The 20,835-nt window shown below is 35.7% G+C and overlaps 1 protein-coding gene across 5 annotated transcripts in view; it reads left to right on the top strand.

The window, feature by feature from the left end:
• The window catches only part of EXOC4 (exocyst complex component 4), a 702,098-nt gene that overhangs the window by 301,046 nt on the left and 380,217 nt on the right, over nt 1-20,835 (top strand). For 4 of the 5 annotated variants that reach the window (XR_836802.3, XM_064487345.1, XM_010975676.3 and 1 more), the window contains one exon: nt 7,019-7,115. Coding sequence is in view for 4 of the 5 variants with exons in the window: in XM_064487345.1 (XP_064343415.1) it covers nt 7,019-7,115 (97 nt within the window). In the remaining variant the exon portion in view is untranslated. Of the gene's footprint in view, nt 1-7,018; nt 7,116-19,872; nt 20,231-20,835 lie in introns of those variants that run through there. The other variant, XM_031455393.2, reaches the window with a different exon arrangement.

Below are 20,835 nucleotides of genomic sequence, written 5' to 3'. Positions count from 1 at the left end.
ACGGGGTTTGCTATGTTCATAATAAGTTACGGATGGTTGGAGGTCAGAGGAGGGAGGATGTTTTTCATGAGTGTTAGCCCAAAATTCATGCTCAGGATTTTCAAGAATGACAGAGGACATCAGAACTAGAGACAAGGGTATGGTATAATTGAAATTCGCTAAGAGAGGGGAACATAAGCATCCTTAAAAAAAAAATAATAAAGATGTGAGGTTCTGGATGTGGTAATTAACTAGATGGGAGGAATCCTTTCACAGTGGGTATGCATATCAAGTCATCACAATGTACACTTTAAATATCTTACAGTTTTGTTAATTGTATCTCAAAAAACCTGAAAGGAAAAGGAAATACAGACAAGGTTTTAAGTTTAAAAAAGAAAAAGAAGAAAATCAACTTCATTTACCCACTTCGACAGCTCATTTTTTTATGAGATCTTGAAGACTTTTCAAAACTGTATTTTTCCTCATCTTCCCTTTTTCCTTTGTTGCTAAAATTAAAAAACCATAAGACATGGAATGGGCCTCAAATGAGTAGACATGTTGAACTGACCTGTAGTAAAAGTAAAGGAAGCATCAAAGAAGGGCTGTTAGAATTTTTTAGTTAAAAGGAGAAACAGAAAAAAAAAAGGGGGGAGCTTCTTTCAGTGTTTGAGATATTAACACAAGCAAACTATCCAGGTTCTCTCCCTCAAAGTCCCAACTCTTTCTTTCTGCTTTCATGTTCCTGGACCACCAAGGAGCCAACAGTTTGGATTTGGAGGGGTCATTATATCCTCTACTGGCTCTTCCACAGAGATGGGGGAAAGTAGAGTTCCACTTCTTGCTGCTGCCCGACTGTATTAGAAAGTGTTATTTCTGGCCTCGGTTGGACCATTAAATGTGTAGAAATATTGTCTACATGATGGTTTTATCCATAGAATGTTTTTCTTAAGCTTCACTTACATTTTTGTTCAAAAAGGCATTTTGTGCATTGACTTGGATAACTAACTGCGGTTTTTAGTGTTTCTTACATGGAAAATGCATTTTATGTGTCAGACCACTGTAAAATCAGGGTTTACAACTCTCTGTTCTAGAATTTTCCTGTATCACCCACCATTGACATCATTTTATTGAACCTATGAGTTTCTTGGGACCATACATATTAAGCACATTGCAGTATAATAGTTGGGAAGAAAATCGAATCCTGAATCTACCATGTGTGTGACCTTGAGCAAGACACATCCCCCCAACCCCGCTGTGAGCCTTCATTTCTGTATCTCTGTTACGTAATAATATTACAGGGATATTATTAGGATTAAGCGAGTACCAGTACCAGATTCCTAGTCAGTGTTCAGTAAACATCAATCCCCTTTCCCACTCTTGACCTTCTTCCTACACCCTGTGTAGTAGTTTATGCCTGTCTTAATTACAGTACAACATTAGCGGTACCCAGGAATAAAATACAATTGAGCAATGAGATACAGGCAAGCCATTTACTTCTCTTATGGTGGGAATAACTAATTTGTTTCTATTTGGGAGATTGTATTCTGTAAATATCTTAATCAATATACTTTTTCAGCACTTTATTGAAACATATTTCTCAGTGAGCATAGTTTATGCAAAACACAACTGCTATTTGTTCCTATGTGGTTTGTACTTAGAATTCACTTGGTCTGAAAGAGATATGCTTTATCATTTCCTTTTGTTCATTTTCTTATTAATTTCTTTAATTTAACTGTACTTGATTTACAATATTGTGTTAGTTTCAGGAGTACAGCAAAGTGATTCAGTCCTATATGTATTTTTAAATTTTCCATTATTACAAGGTATTAAATATATGTCCCGTGCTCTACATGCTTATTCATATATCTATTTAACAAACATTTACCAAATGCTTATTAGGTGACAGAAATTATTGTAGACAGAAGGGTTACATCTATGAACAACAGTGTGTGCAAAGTATTGTTATTAACAATTAGACACAAAATAAGAGTTGAGCCCAAAAGATGATGTTTTACTCAAAGAGGCTTGTTGCCTGGATTTTCTAACCAGATCCAATAGCAATAGACTATCATCACCAATCCTGATTTGCTTGACTTGCATGTAATAGTAAGTCATTTGAGGGTAAGGATAAGTATTTTATCTTTGTTTTCTTCTTAATCTAGCACCGAGCACCAAGCTCATGCACAGACCCTGGTTACAAGTTTGACGGGGTGGTAGCAGCAGCAACAGCGCTAAGTCATCATGATAATTTGTGCTTTAAGAAGAAGCTCTTGCTAAATACATAATCTTAATTAAAAAAAAAAAAAGAACACCTCTGGCAAGGTGAAAGCTGTGAATTCAGGGGACTCTCAGACCATTCCGCTTGCTCCAAGAGCCAATTAAAGACCCTATTTATTGACACAGTCAGGAATTCCATATTCATGGTACTGTGTACATTTTCATAATCCTTAGAGAGTATTTATGAAGCAAAATATTTGCTGTAAAAAAGTTCACCTTCACTGTGATTCTTTTCTACGTGGAAAAGCTAACTTTAAATCCAGAACATATTAAAACCCTGCTTTCTGTGGCTCCACAAAAGTGGCTGTCTGATTCTATACTATTTTTATCTAAGCACTTAGGACAAAGCATTCATAATTTTAACATCTATACCTTTAATGTTGATTGTTTTTAATTGAAAAATTAGGAGAAAGACTAATTTCCTTCTGTCAGGCTGTAAGTGTTCTCAGCAATTTTTTTAAACTTTCACTGCAATGATATTGCCCTCCAAATCAGACATGTGTTGTAATTGGTCTCATTAATGGTATCGACTAGTACAGTGTTGCCTAAAGTAGCAAGGACAATGTTTTTTTAATTTGAACCTTTTGTTTTTCAGTTGAGGTTTCAGTGATGTGTGTGTGGAGGGGTGTGTGTGTGTATACGTGTGATCAGTTAGATTCTTAACTGCTCAGTGAATCTAAAGGGAAAAGTAAACAACCATTTATCTGAGATGTGCTAGGTGCCCAACAGTACTGAATGCCCTCGAGGACAGAGTTTTCCTTAAACGTTACCATAAGTCTTTGAGTTTATTGCAGTCTCTGTTTTACAAATGGGAAAGTTGAGGCTCATAGGATTTAAATATTTTTGTCTCACTTTTACTATTACTACTAAGTAGAGATCTGGGGTCTGACACAGATCTTTCTGATTCTTCCCATGGTACCATAGTCCTCTTAGTGAGAACATTCCTTTCCACTTCTTTCTGAGGCTTTGGTTTTCTGTTTCTGTCTTATTAGCATGACTATATTCATTACAAATGATATCAAATTCTAGCTGGGAAGAAGAATCAAGGAATAAATAAGTTAGAAATATTAATTATAAGTGAATAAATTCTAAAAGAAGGGCCTAGCCTGCGAGCGCTAAGATGGTCTCACCCCCGTGGTCATTGGTTGGACTTGGTGCCTTTGGCCGGTCACCTGAGGGAGCCTGTCAGCCACTGTCTTCATTGTTAGGAGCAAGAAATATGACTGGGGCATTTCTTCACCACCTTTCTGCACAATATGTATTCTACTTATAACACTGTAGTCAGTTCCCCTTTCTTTCCAGCCATCCATCATCATTCACCGTTTTCTCTGGTGCCTGTCACCTGGCCTCTGACAGCTGGGATTAGACTGTAATCATAATGAATGAAGGGGAGGAAGAAGCAACAGCCCTTTCCGTGATGTTCTCAGGATTGAGCAAGGATTGTTCTTTAAGAACTTTCATGACAGCGTCTCCCAGTTTACTGAATTACTGGAAGGCACGTGCAGTGAGGCGAGTTTTGTTTCTCACCCATAGAATATTGAAATGTTGGAATAAACCTCAGAGGATAGAGACTCCCAGACCATACAGGTTTTGGCCATGGCCTTTACTTTTGGTTCTGACAGCTTTATTTTCAATAATATTTTCATTGTTTATTAATAATTTAGTGAGCTAGGTTTGGACTTCTAGTCTGTAAAGAGGATATCAGGTCAAATGCAGTGCTGGTGGCACTTAGTAATGGGACCGAGAGTATACAGGGTTCCTGTCAGTGGAATTTTGGAGTGGGTTGATTTAGAGAGGGGAATTTTCTTTTTTTTAATAATTCTGCCCAGATTTTACTTTTTAATTAGTTTAACCCTACTGTGTGACTCGGTAATGGTTTTTATGTAGCTAACAGGGATTTAGGATAAATGAAACTACTGTTCAGTTTCTAGCTTAATGCACTGCCTTCGTGCCTTTATTTTCACAGCCAGATCTTCCTCTCACATTTCTAGTTCTGGTATCCCTGTTCCCCACAAGATTCTCATCAATAAATGTTGACGAAGCACACCTACCACCTGTGAGGCCTTGGGTGGGGACACCACGAGAATCGCTGACATTGGTCAGCGACTTGGCAGTTTACCAAAGACTTTTATGTATACTTTCTCATCTAATTCTAATAACATTTTACTAAGTTAGAATGAAGGTTATCATTTCTTCCTTCCTTCATTCAACAAATGCATGCTTTTTATAAGTACTTTCCAGAAACTTACATTCCAAGTGGGGAAAATGTTACGGAAGAATTGTGACAATAGCAGGAGAGACCTGTGTTAAGGATATATGGGTTATTGTATAAAAAGTCACTGTTAATGGAATTGTGGACATCAGGAGAGGGGCATTCAACAGTTTAGGGCTAAACCTGGGCCCTAAAGGAATGGTAGGAGGGGAGAGGGCTCCCCAGATAGAGCCCAGTGTGACTGAGGCATTGAGGTGGTCCTGCATATAATGCATGAAGTGTGCAGGAAGGTATAACTTTGACCTGGGTTAATCAGGTCTGTATTTAATTACTCAGTACCTAAAATCAGAGAACGTCAGAATTTTTAGAAATCATTAGAGTTCATGTACTCCAACTCACATTTGTCTTTAAAAGATATGCTCACCCTGAGTAGATTAGTGCATTATTTTTTTGTGTGGATGTGTTTATTTCATAGGAAGTCATTTATGTTGTTCCTGGAGTGCGAAATGTACCTGGTTTCTTCCACCCATAGGCACATTTCCTTGGTGATTCAATTTTGCCTCCATGTTATATGATCTTAGAAAGAGAGGTGCTAATAAAGAAATTTTCATCCTTTTTTTTTTTTTCATCTATAACCATACCTTGTGATCTTTGGAGGAGGATTTTTATTAGAGGAGTAGTTTTTGTTGTAGTCTTGATGCTCTCCTTTGTTTTCCTTTAAACTGACTAAAACCACTGACTTGGCAGAACACTTAATAATTCCAGTGCAAATATAATAATACACGATGGATTTTTTTTCCAAATGAGAACAAACAGCTCGTGATTTTGAATCAAGAGCTGTAAGTACTATTATATTTTCTATTTTTCTTAAGAAAAACCATCCTTTGATTAGTTGATGGAAACAACTGATCCGAATGGGATTTTTCTAGACTCTGGTGCCCCTGGGAAGACTTGATGATCCGGCCTATGGATTTCTAAAGCTTCACATGTTTTTATCAGTCAGTTTCCAAGATACCTCAGAGACCATTCAGACAGATAATAAATCAGTTGAGATTTAGTTATGTTTGATATCATGCAAAGAACTACAATGAAAAAGAAACTGTTTGATTTAGAAAAAAATGCAATATCGTCTAAGTGTAGATTGTTAGGGTTTTGAGGAAGCCTGTGATACAGCACGGCCTGTCCTGTCAGAGCTCTGACACTATTAAGAAATGATACGAGCAGGTAGATGGCAGGTGAAATACCACTTCCATGTTGAGATCGGCTGGACTGAGATGTAGCCTCATTTGAGAGCAAAATGTGTTTGCTAACCGAACATTGAAATTAGACAAATTGAGTCACCCCCTTACAGAAGGTGCTGGACGACTTCATCTTTCTCTGACAAAGTGGGATGTTTATTGCTGAACTTGGGAAGACAACACTCACTTTGTACAGACATTCTGGTTCCTAAAGTGGAGTAAGGGGGTTGCTGAGCTGGGCATGCCCAGTTTTTCCTTCTCAATTTTATCAAAGAAGTTATACTTCACTTCACCTGAGAGGGTGAACGATGGAGAGAAGCCAGACATTACTTGAATTGAGCTTCGTTTTAATGAAAAGAAGCACTGAGGGTGGGGGACAGGGAAGCATTTCTCCCATTAGCCTCAGGTGTACATTTTTTCATGTTCTAAACTGTCTGAAAGTAGGATGTGTGTTAAATCAACAACATCTTAATGACTGTCCACCGAGAGATAGTCATAATGAACTATTTTTGCTTCAGTGTGTGTGATCTGAGTGGTTATTCTTCATACCTTGATCCTTCTGTATTTTAATTAGTGAACCTCTGAAGGACCATTTGAAGAAAGAGTGTGACTGTTGGTTGGTATAAGGACACCTTCTTAAAACTTCTAATAGCGTCAAGAACATAGTAACATAAACCTTGCAGATTGGGTGTCAGCAGCTTGGAATAAAATACTGAGTGCACTCTTTTAAGAAATCCACTCAGTGACACTGTTTTGAAAACAAAGGTAGTGACAACTCTGAGCCATTCAGAAGAGTTGGACTCTGAATATTACGTGATTTAAGTATGGCTTAACCAATTTATTTTTCTTATATTTCCTTATTAAATGTGTATGGGAGATTTATGCTAAACATCTGTTTCTTTAAAAATCTTTTAAAAGCCCTTAAATCTATTTATAAATACAGGCTTGGACACCCGTGAATTGCACTTTTTCCTTCCTTTGAAAGTTTCGTGTGTCATACTGTCCAAGGTAGACGCTGGTGACTAGAGATCAGAAATTTAACCTTAACTGGGGTATAGCCTTGCATTATTTGTTTAAATATACCATTATTCTTACTGTGCTTCTGCATCCTTCATCTAGAGTAGAAGTGCAGACCGTTTATTTAAAGAGGAAGACTGGATCAAGTCATTCAAAATAATTTTGTAAATATTGAGAGCAGTTGTTTCCAAAGATGATCTTCCTGATGACGGTCTAACAGACATCTAATGGGCTTGGTTTATTTCTTTGCAAAAGTTCTAATAAGCTAATCTCTCTCTTCTCTTGTTTCTGATAGGGGGTCCTGATGACAACTTAATTGAAGGTGGGGGAACAAAATTTGTCTGCAAACCTGGAGCCAGAAATATTACCGTCATATTCCATCCTTTACTAAGGTAAGCCAGATCCTCTATACTCACTGAAGATCAATATTTTCATTATTTATGTTGATGTACTGAATGCCAATAGGTCAGTCACATTGAAAGAAGTCATTAAAAGAACTTGTTCCATTTCATAGGGCCTCACTATCAAAGTTCGTCAATAGAAAAATAATATCAACTGTACTAAGTAGCTACTTGTTCTCAGGAGTAATACTTCATAAATAAATTTATTGGATTTTTCTTTTTTTTCCTATTCCCTGCCCCTCTCCTTATCACTGTCCCTCCCATCCCGTCCTTAACTATTCTAGGGGTTGGCAAACTATGGCCCACAAAAGAAATCTAGCCTGTCCCTTGTTTTTGTAAATAGATTTTTATTGACACAGTCATGCTCAACCATTTATGAATTGCCTGTAGCTGTTTTGGTGCTATCATTGCAGAGTTGAATGTTTCTAGCAAAACCCATATGGTCCACAAGACCTAAAATATTTACTTATTGGGCCTTTACAGGAAAAAATTGCAGACTCATGGTCTGTCTCACTGATTTATGCTAATGACTCAGATGTCCTTTGAGAATTGGCAGGTCTCTGAACAAATATGATTTATAGAAACTAAAAGATATTATATTGATCAAATATATGGTTTTATATATTGAAGGATAACTTGATGGTGACTGGAATGAAATTTATTAAAATGCAGTTTATTGTGATACTATGATTAAAGACAGTAAGAATCTGTGATACTTCTGCTGGGGGAGAAAAAAACAACTTCTAAGCTCCAAATACCTTTAAAAGGGTACTTTTTTGAATGGTTCACGGGAGGGGAATTGTTCAGTGGATGTAAAGTTTCAATTTTACAAGATGAAAAAGTCCTAGAGGTCTGGACTCATGTAGTTCACACTGCTGTGCTGTATACCTAAAAAAGGTTAAGAAATGGTAAGTTATATGTTACGTATTTTTGAGCACAACTTTTTTGGGTACTTTTTAGGCACAGAATATAATATAATACTAACTGTACATTTTCTCTATAATGAACTAGTATTTATTTTGCTGTATCTTTATACAATGGATCAGAAACTCTGGGGTTCATTAATAGGTACCTTGGATCACCACATTAGCTTTCTCAGGTAACTTCTATAATACTTGAGGCATTTAGAATAACAGTTAAATAAATGCTGCTAAATTGGCCAGAGATAATACTGAATGTACTTTTCCAAAACATAAGCAGTTTATTACTGAAATTATCCTACCTTCTCCTTAATGAACACTTAGTGAATTGAAATCAGTAGAACTAGTTCACTGCAAATCCCTTATTTAGGTAACCAGTTTTAAAAATTATACTGGCATACCTTACCCAATTAGTTATATTTGTATTTTTGTATTTAAAAGTTGAACTACAAAAATACCTGACTTTCACACAATTAAAAATAAGAGATTTTTGAAGAAGCATCACTAACCTTAAAAAAAATGTTTTAGCAAACATTTGTAGTAAGTAAATTCATGTGAGTTATGAATCATGGAATTAAGAGAATTAAAACTATTCCTCTATGAATTTAGCTGATTATGTATAGAATATGTATAAGTATAATTCTTTACATATATGTATGTATATATAATAAGTAAATTACAACATACAGAATTTCTAAATTAACAGCGCTCATATATATTAACTGACTTTGGTAATTAGCTAATTACTTACACTCTTTCAATTACAATTGATTTCTACTTAGTTAGTGTTGCTAATTGTTAGGAAAATGAGAAGATAGCTTAATCATTATGGCATCTTCTGACCGAGATTTAATGCCATAATTTATTGCCAAGTTACACTATGGCTTCAATAAATGGAATCTTTATGTTTACATTTGTTCTTAACTATGGAATAAACCCTTTGGAAGCTTTTTTTTTTTAAAGCAGTGTTGTCAATAACCATTTTTCAGATTTTTTTCCCCCATCAACTTACTTTTTTCTCTTTTATTGCAAAGTTAGGAGAATGGAAAAAAAAACATACTTACCGCATACTTAATAAAATGCATTTCTGGTGATATACTGGTTAAGTTTAATGTATTACAATTCTTGACGATTCTTTTTTACTGTTACATTTATGCTGCTTCACTGGAGAGTTGTTTTAAGGCTTGATAATACTCCTACTAGTTTGACTCACTTGTTTGATCTCTACTTTTATTCAGTATTTTGATTTATTATTGATTAGAACTGGATAAAATTTTGTTGCATGATATAAAGTTGATCATTCATTCTTTCGCTGTGTAACTCTTGAGTAGAAGTCACAAGACTACTATGTGGTCTGCAGGGTAAGTTAATTCCTTCCTAAGCAGGTGATCATTATAGACTTTACCTTAGCCTTTGGGTTAAATTGTAACCTTGCTTCTCAAGCTCATTATAGAGCCTCAACTGAATACCCATAATGGGTTTATGGAACTTCAAATGACTAAGATCTTTTAATGGTTTGGGTTTTTTTTTTTTTTTTTAATTTCAGTTTTTACACTTAAGCATTAGCTGATTATTGGATTTATTGTTTCTTTTCAAGTTTAGAAGTTTAGTTTTGATAGTGACAAGAATCAGTGTGCATTTTCATACTAGTATATTTCATTTTTTATTATCATAAAAATTTCTCATTTCTTTTGTAGTCATTCATTTATTCCTAGTCAACACTTTTTTTTAAAGTGTTTATTACACACTTATAATGAGTGTTTACCCTTGGATGTGGACTCTTGTTTAGAAATAGTCATTTTTATTTTTAATGGGATTTCATAAATAAAATATGTAGAGATATCATTTTCCATCCTTTGAAGTGTCCCCTTGCTTTTGGTTTTCCATGCTAGTTGAAAATGAATGTGATTTAGCATTTTATTATTTAAAAGACAATATAACATAGTGGGAGAGGCAGTGTAGAAGAATGGAAAGACAGAGAAAAAAGTACAAATTTTGAAGTAAAAAATGGAAACCAGAAGTTATCTAGGTTCAAATCTAGGTTCCTTTACTTCAGTTTTACTCACTGGTTATTGGACTCTGATTCTATGCCAGAATATGATCAAACCCTTGCTTAAATGTACTCACTTGGTAGCTGTGTGAGTGGCAAAAATTAAGAAGCTTGAAAACACCAATTATTGGAGAGGATGTGGATCAATGGGATCTCTTATACCCAGTGTGTAAATTGGTACAGCCTCTCTTGAAGCCAGTTTGCCATTATTGAGCAGTGAGCAGTCACACATCCTGTTACCCAGTGGTCTGCCTCCTGATGTGCTTCTGCTTGTATGGAGTGACTCACATTATTTTTCCATCCCAATTTTCTTTCTCTAATTGATTATAATAATTATTCTTTATACCGTATATTCAAAAAGTAAGTTTGGATGGGACTTACCGCAAGTTGGCTTTTATCACAGCCAACACCTATTTAGACATTGTGTCATTGTTTTCTTACACTGTCTCTCAGTGAACTCAACATTTCTGTGTTGAAAGGGAAAAGCCCTCAAGTGTGTGGGTCCTTTATTTTTTGTTGCTGTTGTTTGCCTTTGTCTGGCAACACTTGTATTCTGTCTTCCTGAAACTTTGCATGTGGCTTTTCTATACTTCGTTTGCTTAAAATACTCTTTTCATAATTTTTATTCAAATGAGAGTGCCTCCTTTGCATCCTAAAGGTTTTCCATATTGGAAGCTCTGAATCACTCTGCTAAGAAGACCACATGGCAGATTCCCATTATGCTGTTTCATATATTCTTACTGTTGTTCTTACTGTCCTTCTATAAAATCATTGCACAAGGTCCCAGATCTGGTACCCTTGTAAACTCACCCTTGTGCTTTTCCCACAAGCATGGCAGTCCCATCACTAGGAGATCACACAAGGTTCTAGAGGCAAATATACTACTGACTTCTGATTTGTTCACTACCCATTAACCATGCTGGCCCCTTGCTTGTTTAATGCTTTTCTGTATTATTTTCTCTTCCTAGTTAAGAAACCAACAAATTGTCTCTTGGAGTGAAATTTAGAAAGGTGATTTATAGTATTCCTTATCTTGTTTGCTTTACGTAGCATAACAAGACATTGTGTGCAATAAAACCTTTAATGTACGCTTTTGATAAGAAGTCATCTTATCAGTTTTTCTCTGTGTAGGTCTAAATGAACAACAGCATACTGATGTAAAAAGATTTCTAGCCATTTCTGGGTAGATTCTGAAATACTTTCACCAAAATACAGTCCCTGAAAATGATAGGGCTAGTACTTTTTTCCTCTCCACTGATACATTTGCTGTTTTGTAGTTTATCTGGAAATATTCAAGAGGAATGGATGAATTCACTCTAATTTTGTGGGATTTTATTTTATAGGCCTTGATTTGGGAGAACAGAAGGAAGATGTATTAATGTTGAAGCTTGAATGGCATATTTCCTTTCTTTTGTCTAGGTCTGACACGCATTTAGATTGTTTTACAAAAATTACTTTTTAAAGAAACAAAATTTTGGGCAGGGAGGTAATTAGGTTTATTTATTTTTTTAATGGAGGTACTGGGGATTGAACCCAGGACCTCCTGCATCCTAAGCATGCACTCTATATCCCTTGTGCTATACTCCTCCCCACCCAAAATTACTGTTTTTGAATAATTACATCATGGTAAATATTAACTGTGATCTTAATATAAATACACCTTTACCAACAAAGTGTGCATTTTATTGAGATATCAACCACAATTTGATATACAGTAAGTTTTTAGTTACAATTAATATATAATCTAGTCATTTCAGGAAATTTGAAATTACTTTGTGGCTGCTATTTGTGGGGTTTTAGGGGAGGGGAGTGAGAATTTATTTTTCCTTTTTTTTGTTTATTATTCTTTATTCTTTAAAAGCCTAAAAACAGGACTGATACTATGCCTTACATTTGTTGGTACAGTTCTTTAATATAGCAAAAAATGAGTGACAACAAAAATTATTCCTTTAAAATCTAAATGATTGTGACATCTCAGTAAAGCATTTAGAAAACAATCTAAAGCTTTATCCACCCCCCCCTTTTATCACATGCCTTTTTCATGACACACATTTATTACACATTTATTAATTGCATGCATTCTGGGACACTTAGGCACACTGGGGAGGAGTGTTATAAGGTGTTACTAATGAAAACAAAGTCCTATACTTGACTGTTGCATCCATCATCTCACACTTGTAGATTTTGGATTTTAAAGGTGAAATCATCAAAGAAAGGTGGTGGGATTTAACACAGCCCATCATTGCCTGAGAAACAAAAATACCAAGTGTTCAGAGCTAGGACAAGTCAGAAATGAGGACACAGGAGTCTAGAGAAGTCTTGTCACTGTGTTCTCACATAGCCTCTTTCTCTTCTAACAAGGACACTAGCCCTATTGGATTGGAGTCCCACCCTTATGACCTCATTTAACCTTAAGTATCTACTGCAGGGAATATACTTTGAATTTTGCAATTAGAACAAACTTGGGAAATTGATTTATTAAATGACTTATTTAATCATTCTTTTAGCACTAGAGCCATTGTTTCAATGGAAAGGAGTTTTGTGTATTGCATGATGGAGAGGATGGACCACTGAAAGAGGGCTGGGGGATGTGTAGGAGACCACTTTTTAGTCTTTGATGTTGGCCAAATCCCTGTGTGTCTTAGTTTTTTGTATCTATAAAATAGAAAAGTTGGTGGGTCTGGATTTTGCTTTCTGTCTTCAAGTCTGTAATATTGTGACTGGGAAATGCTTTTATAATATTTAGGGACTCCAAAGGCTTGACATTTAAAATTTAGAAGTCCAAATGACAGTGATTTTTTGTTTTGTCTCATATTTTTCTTACTTGCTTCAACTAGCTTTTAAAAGGCATTTGGCTCTTTAGGGTAATGAACATTTTGCATTGATGAAGGACGTTTCTTATGAGACAATTGAAGAACAGATGTTTGCAGTCTTGGGGTGAGTTGGCAGAGGTAAGAGGCTGGAGAAATAGTGGATGACGATGGTATTTGAAGTTGCAAAAATGTCACTCATGCTTGCTCTGTTGACCCCAGCCGGAATATTGAATATCCGGGCTGTGAGCATTTTTCACTATTTATTTTCAGCCACAGTTCATTAAATCAGGGAGCAATTAAAGGCTTCCTGGGTAAAACCAAAAATGAAGTATTTATTGGTCAGTAAGGAGTGGGCTGGCATTTATAGGTTGGATAGGAAGATGAAACTTTCTTGACAGCCTGCGCCTTGGTGATAGGCAGTATCTCTGTGGTTGGCTGTGTGCCTTTCTTCAGGCAAACAGCCGTGGGAACAATAATTGTAATCATACCGTTTAATCATATTTGTCTGTACTTATAGAGAAGAATAACTTCTTAAAGTTAATCCTGTCAGATGTAGAAACTGCCAGCTAGCAGCAGTATAGGGAACTGTTTCACAGTTATTCATGGCCTGGTTGTGAATGAAACAGCCTTGAAGTGCCTGTGAAGGCTAAGAAGTGCTTGGAGGTCAGGAAGTAGCTGAAACCGCACCTGGAGCAGTAAAAGGCCCCAGAATTGATCATGCCATTAACATGTTCCTAAAAGCAGTATTCCAAAGTTGATGACAACGGGTGATAAACACTTACATTTTTTGTTTTACTAATTATAAGACTTGTAATATCATGTGTTGACAATACTGGTTGATCAAAGATATAAAAAATTGTTTTTTAGTTAAGCATAATGAAAATCTGTTCATCCATTTCATAAAATTTATTGAGCACTTACTTTGTGCCAAGTCTTCTCCATTTTGTAACCAGTAAATGGAATTTAGTCTAGTGGGAAAGTCAGAGAATGAAAATGTAAACCAATATACGTGGAAAACAGTATTAGGGAGTGATCATTTTATGCAGAGCAACGAAGATTTAGGAATTTGATAGTGACTGGTGGCAGAGAAGGGACTCTATTTTAGGTGCAATGAACTGGAAAGGCTAGGCTAAGAATGTGACGTTTGATTAGGCTTGAAGTGTGGGAAGATACCTTATGAGTATCTTAGGGGGAGAGGGACCTGGGCAGGGGTCATTGTAGGTGGAAAGGAAGCAGTTGAATATATTCAAGAAGCAGTGGACAGACTAAGGTGAACAGGGGGATGTTTATTGCTGGTGCACATGTTGGGGTAGAGGAGTAAGGAATTTGTACACAGGATGGGTAAAAGTTAACAATTTTTCCTTTTTTATTTCAACTGCAAGGAAGGCATTGTATTTAGATACATAAGAAACTTTTGGGATTTGATCTGAAACTTCCACAGCCTCTTGAAGGCTTAGAGAGAACCTGATAGAATGGCTGTCAGTAAAAACTGTTTTCTGAGACTTCATCTTGCTGTAGTTTGGACGCTCAGGAAGCCCTCTTTTTAAGGGTGAAGTCATTAACACTCCTCTATTTGGTACAGTGAAAGTTCTCTGTCCACCCTAACAATTAGGTCTCCTGAAATGGAAAATAAATCTTATAGCCCACTTTGACAGTATTAGCCAAAGATATTGAACAAGTGTTACTCTGCCATTAGCCTATCAAGATGTTATGAAGGAGTTAGTCCTGTGTGGCATTCCAGATAAATGAAAGTTTTTAAATGGTTGTGAGCTATAGATTGTTGTTTTCTCTTAAAATTTGTTTTTGATGAACTGCTTTGCAGAAAGCCTGTGGTTGGTTTGTTTAGTTTCTTTGTAATAAGCTTTGCCAACAAATCTAACAGTTATTTATAGAAAATAATTCTGGGATAATCACTTAACTACATATGAATTATATATATAGTTAGTCTAAACCTGCTTGAGCAGAAAATGTCTTTTCAACTTTTTCTGATACTAACTTGCTTATTAAGTGAATTAATTTGGTAAGACTATTTTAGGTCTTAAACTCCAAGTCTGTGTTCCTGTAACATCCTGGATTTCTGCCCTTCGGAATCTTTCCTTTCTCAAATCTTTTCCTAACGTTACTTCTACAGTAAAGGGAGACTGGTAGTTCAGATGTGTCTTCTCTATGAGTGAGGTATACAATAAATATTTGTTTAAAGAATTAAGAGGTAACTTACAGGAGTGCTTAGCAAACATTTGTTGATATGAAATGAATGGTTTTCCATCAGATATGAATAAAAATATATAGGAAATTTTGTTTAGTAATGATATTGAAATGAATCAATCTTTCTTTTGTACCTAAAAATGGTACACAATTCTTTTTAACATCATTTTACGTCTGTTGTAAATATAAAGCGTTTGTTAAAGGGTAAACTATAGAAATGTAAAGGTGAATTTAGAAATCTACCTTTTTTTTCAAAATAGCATTGATCCCAAACTACTGCTCTTTTAACTAGTCTCCTTTTTTGTTTTTAATAGTTATTTATTAGAAACTTAGATACATTTTCCTTTCACCTTTTCTTTCTCTTATTACTACATTGAAAGCTTATGGTTGCATAAAGTAACTTTTACCTTATTATTCTTTCATGAATTATGGGAGCCCCTTTCAAGATTATAAAACCTTTTCTAATAAAGGAAACCTTGCTTTAAAAGCTTTCTTATGTAGCTCCTTGTTCTGTTTCTGTTGGATTTTTTTTTCACTTTTATTTAAAAGGGTACCATAGCCCCTGGATTATTTCTTGACATTAAATAAATAGGTAGTGTGTGTGTGTTGGGGGGGTGATTTGAAAAAGGAATTTAAGTTTGATTATTTACAGTAACCGTGAATGTCAAAAACTGAAATAATCCTTCTGTAGTTCTTTTCCTTGAGAAGTGCATAAAAGTAGGCCCACCCCTGTCAGCTTGACGTGTGCATTGGTATTTGGCGGAATATTATTCTGAGTGTTCCCAGGTATGTGATATTTTTATACAGATACATGTTTATTCTTAATGAGCTAAAGCTTATATAGACATTTTGAAAGATGCTGGTGATTAGACAGTCTAGCAAATAACATTGTAGATCATACATTATTCATGCATGGGAGGAAATGTGGCTGCCCTATTGCATTTTTATGAAACACAATGGTTTTTTTTCCCATGTCCTCAGAATTATGAAAAATACTGCTATCTTCTCAGACTGTCTGACCTGTGAAGGCCTGTGAAACACTCGGGTGGTGGTATGTTTAGACTGCAAACCCCACATTTCAGTCTCTGCTTTTGAATTTATATGATAAATATTAAATGCTTTTAATCTTCAAACTAAGTAATTTTGGAGATTGTAAAAATTTTCTTTTCAAAGCTTTTCTTTTACTTTTGTATTTTCAAAATATGTTGTATGATATATGGCTGAATACCAATCGTGGCTGACTGGCAATTTTATATTACTGAGTGAAACGGAGAGCCAATCAAGCTTCCAACCCACATGTCCATGCACGTTTCAGCAACAGTGGCAAGAGAGGTAAGACAAGCCAGTCTAGTGAGCCGAAAAATACAGGCAAGAAACAGTAGGGAGAACTGAAAGTGCTAATGCAAAACAGAAGATTTGATACCTATTTTCAAATATATGAATGTCTGTCACTTAAAAGAGATAAAGCAGTTTTGGTTTTTGTTGTTTTGTAAGTCTGGATTAGAAGTAATTAGTTAGGTGGGTGTTAAAGAGATTCAACTCTACATAATGAGAATTTTCTAATGAATAAGGCAATCCAGAAACAGGAAAGTTATCCTTGGAAGACAGTATCCTTCCTGGAGATGCTTAATCAGAAGATGAATTCAAGATGCAGTTAATAAGATGTTGAATTGTCAGGTCTACACATTTTTTAAATCTATGATTGTAAGTCTTTATTTACACTCTGCAGTTTCAGAACTCTGGATAGAAACGGTTCTTCTATTCTTGCTCATTTGAGTTGCTTTTTTATACTTGAGTTTAATGCTGACGATGATCACTGACCAGGTCAAGGCGTTATAGTTGACATCTGTGTCATTACAGCTTTGACTTTCTTCTTTCCAACACAGGGTTAAGAGAGAAACTTGAGTCATGGCTGTATATAGAACAGTTTTTAGAAGAACTCACCCATCTCTATAATGGAGTCCCTCTAGTCTCTGTGTTTTTTCCTTCTGTGCTCATGTTTTTATATTTTTTTCCCTGTGCCAGTACCTAGTACATGTAATTGTAAGTTAACTGTCTCAGTGACTCTTAAGGCAAAAGGAAAGCATGCTTGCTTCTGTGGTACAGCTAATATGGAACTAAAACTGTATTTTCAGCTAAGCCTAAAATCCTCATGACTGCTGCAGTGATTTGGACTTAGGTTTAAGCTGATATTTTAGTTGGTGATTTTTATCATTATCAATTAACATTATTGGGAGCTTACTTATAAGAGACTGTAGAGGAGATTCTTTTCAGTGCAAAATGTTTACATAATTTGTGTACTGCTTTTGATGTATTCTGAACATGTATTTTTCTTGGACTATAGTAGCAAAAATATGCTTATTCAGCATTCAATGAGATATGCTTATGTCCAGCCAGAGGCACGTTCATATCTGATTTTAAATCCTAAGTTGATAATGTCATTTGGTATCAGAAATAACATAGGAATACCTAGTGGTAAAATACAGTCCCCACAGTGTTTCCCTTTAATAACTTACCTTCCTCCAGGGGTTACCTATACGTGGTTTCTCTGTATGATTTGGAAGATTATTCTACCATTCCCCTTGCCTGTCAGGAAACACACACACCCTATTCATTTTGTTCTCTTATTTCTGTTTCACCCTCTTTGTTACAGGGCTCTTCCTTGGTCATTTTCCACTTTCTTACTTTCAGTAATTGTCGTTTGAACATTTATTTAATCATTAATATTGCCTACTTTTCTTTTAAGTAATTCATACCACAAGTGAAATATTTTCCATTTTCATTTAATTTTCCTTTTAATTTTAAAAACAAACAAACAGAAAGAAACCTCAAACTCAGCACAGTATTTTTTCTTTGAGACTTTGGTGTTTAGTAAGTGAGAAAGGAGAGTTCTTTGATTCAAACGAGAGGAACAAGAACAGCCAGGTTGAAAGAATCCAGGTGGAGGTATCATAAAAGATTTAATTTTTAATTACCTTCATTTTGTTTTTTTGGTAAGAGCAGTGATTTTGAACTTGGAAATGCTGGGGTTTTCCTTTCCTTTCTTTTGCAATTGAAATAGATACTGGCGTTTTTAATGTCCTCAAGTAGTTTTCAGTACTTGGGGAAGAATATTAATTATTTGGTGATTATTATTGTCAAAGTCATTGAGCGTTCTTTAAAGCCTATTCCTGTAAGCTTTCACATGGTAAATAGGTAAGAAAGTATTTGATTCACAACAAGTAGAAAGAAGTGTAATGCCGTAAAGTTTCTAGGATATTGCTCTAGTGAAAGAATGCTGAATATTTGACTTAGTTGGGCTTGATGAATTCAAAATCTAGAAATACTTTAAAAGCTAATCTGTTTTTGTGCATTTTTATTGAGATGTGACATACATTAACATGACTAAATTTTTACATATAGTTACATATATTCATATATTTGTTTGAATTTTTATGTACATATATACAAATGTAACCACAACCCAGGTTAAGATATGAAACATCGATACAGATCATTTTCGATCCCCCAGTAGACTTCCTCCTATTGACAGTTGATATCCTTCCCTAAGAGGAGGTCACTATTCTTATTTCTATCATTATAGATAGATTTTTACCTATGCTTGAACTTCATCTAAATGGAATACTACAATAAGTCCTCTGTGGTGTCAGGCTGCTTTGGTGCAGCATGTCTGTGTCTGTGTCGGTTACTGTGTTATTGGGAGTAGCAGCGGTGGTTGGTTCCTTTATGTTAGTCATTGTATCAGTACGCCACTGAAATTTTCAGTTATAAAAACAATATTTAATTATTGTTTTGGGATCAATGAGAACTTCTTAGGATTTTATGGTCCTAAGAGCTGCTTACAATTTAAAAAAACTTCTTTAAAACACCTTTTCAAGAAGTCTTTTGATTTCCTAACTTGTGTGAACAAGGAACCTTTCAAGCAAGGAAGAGAGATCTAGGGAGCTGGGGCCTGGTCTAGCTAGGTGGTGAGCCACACTGCCCAGAAGCCAGACTTCCTAGATGATGAATTTAGACTGTGTCCTGCAGCTTGGAATTAAAAGCCTGGGAAGTTAAAATTAATTGGCTCTGTATTTCCCAGACTTTGGGATTTATGAATTAATCAATGAAAAAGTAATTGGACCCAACATAGGTTTCCAGTTTTATTAAAGAACAAAAACTTCAATGCTAGGAAAAGTAAAAAAAAAAAATATTATTACTTCAGAATTAAGAATTAACCTTTTTCCAAGAAAGATGGTTGGAAACTCTAAGTCAACATTCTTATGCAGATATCAGTATGTAGGCTAGTGTTTGGAAACAGCAAGAGGGAGGGGAGAAGTGTGACATGCGGGAATAGCCAAGAGCCAGTGGGATGTAGGAATATCGCAGGAAGCCATGAGCAGGCCTGAGCCCAGCTGAGAGGCTCACCATAATTGTGGTGAGTAGGTAAATCATGTGGTTCTGGTCCATAATGGACGGCCAGTAAAACTGTTTCAAGGAAATGAGCAATGAATCATTGATAAGTGGGTGGGCGGGTTGTAAAAGTGCAAAATAAGCATGATGAGTATTAAATATTCTTTCAGGAGGTCTTGGGAATCTTGCATTTTAATTCTTGCATGTTAAGAGGTAGGTGTTTTTAACCTCTTTATCCTCCCTTGGGTTTATTGTTAATTATAGTTATTCATTGCCTTCATTTTAGCTACTTGGTGATTAGCATATATAGTCCATGCAGTCACATTTGTCACAGCCACTTCGTCTTCTGTATTTTAATCCACCTGCAGCCTCTCCTGTGGCCACTGGAACTCCCTGTCAGCACCCATTCCTGCCACCCACAGGGAGCTCTCCCACTCGGCCCAGCTCGGGGCACTGCATGAGCAAAGCCAGCCATATCTCGTTTGCGTATGTTATTTACTTTTTAAAATGTAAGAGTGGAAATAAGAATAGCAAAGAAAACTGTATGAAAAGAGGCCAGAAAATCCATTCTGTAAAGTGAAATTAGAAATGTTGAGTGGGTTTGATAGAGGTGCATCAATGCTCAGAAATGCATCTGAGTGAATCTGCAGTTCTTTCTTATTTTGAAGCTTTCAAGATAATTGAAATAAGGATTGCACTGAAGAATCAAAAGGACCCAACATCCTTTTCTGAAAGTTGGAAGCCCTCTACTTTATAAGCCTTAATTCATTACTTTTTCTTTTTCACATGTTTTTGACTGGCATGTTGATTTTTCAAGATGCACCTCTGATGTTCAATAGAAGTTGACTGTACTTAAACTGAATTTTCAGGGGCGAATTCTTCAATGTAGTCATGTTTTTCTGTTAATTACTATTTATTCATTGATTGAGTTTTTTTTCAGTAAGTGTTTATTGAGAGTTTACTGTGTGCCAGACATTGCTCTTGCCTTTAGAGACCTTTTGTTCCTTATTAAAGTATCCTGGTGATTTGAGAATAAAAAGGTCCCTGACAAAGAAGTCCGTTCTTCCGCCAGTGCCGCATTTTCTTAATTTTTCTTCTTTACCTCAGCCATTTATTTATTGTAGAGGCACGTCTCATTGGATCCCTTTTCTTTTTTCAGAGCTATTATCTCTTCTAGTCTTAATTCCATTTCCTTCCTTGCCCGCTGGGATCTTGTTTATTTTGTTGTTGTTGGATCCTGTGTTTCCTCTTTAGCCTTTCCCTCTCTACTGGCTCCTCCCCTGGGACCTATAGATATGCTCAACCTTGCCTATTTTATAAAATCTTTTTTC

The sequence above is a fragment of the Camelus dromedarius genome, chromosome 7 (genome assembly GCF_036321535.1).
Source record: "Camelus dromedarius isolate mCamDro1 chromosome 7, mCamDro1.pat, whole genome shotgun sequence".
In the NCBI taxonomy this organism is placed as follows: Eukaryota; Metazoa; Chordata; class Mammalia; order Artiodactyla; family Camelidae; genus Camelus; species Camelus dromedarius.
The sequence above is the reverse complement of the archived record's forward strand: the minus strand, read 5'-3'. Positions and strand labels throughout refer to the sequence as shown.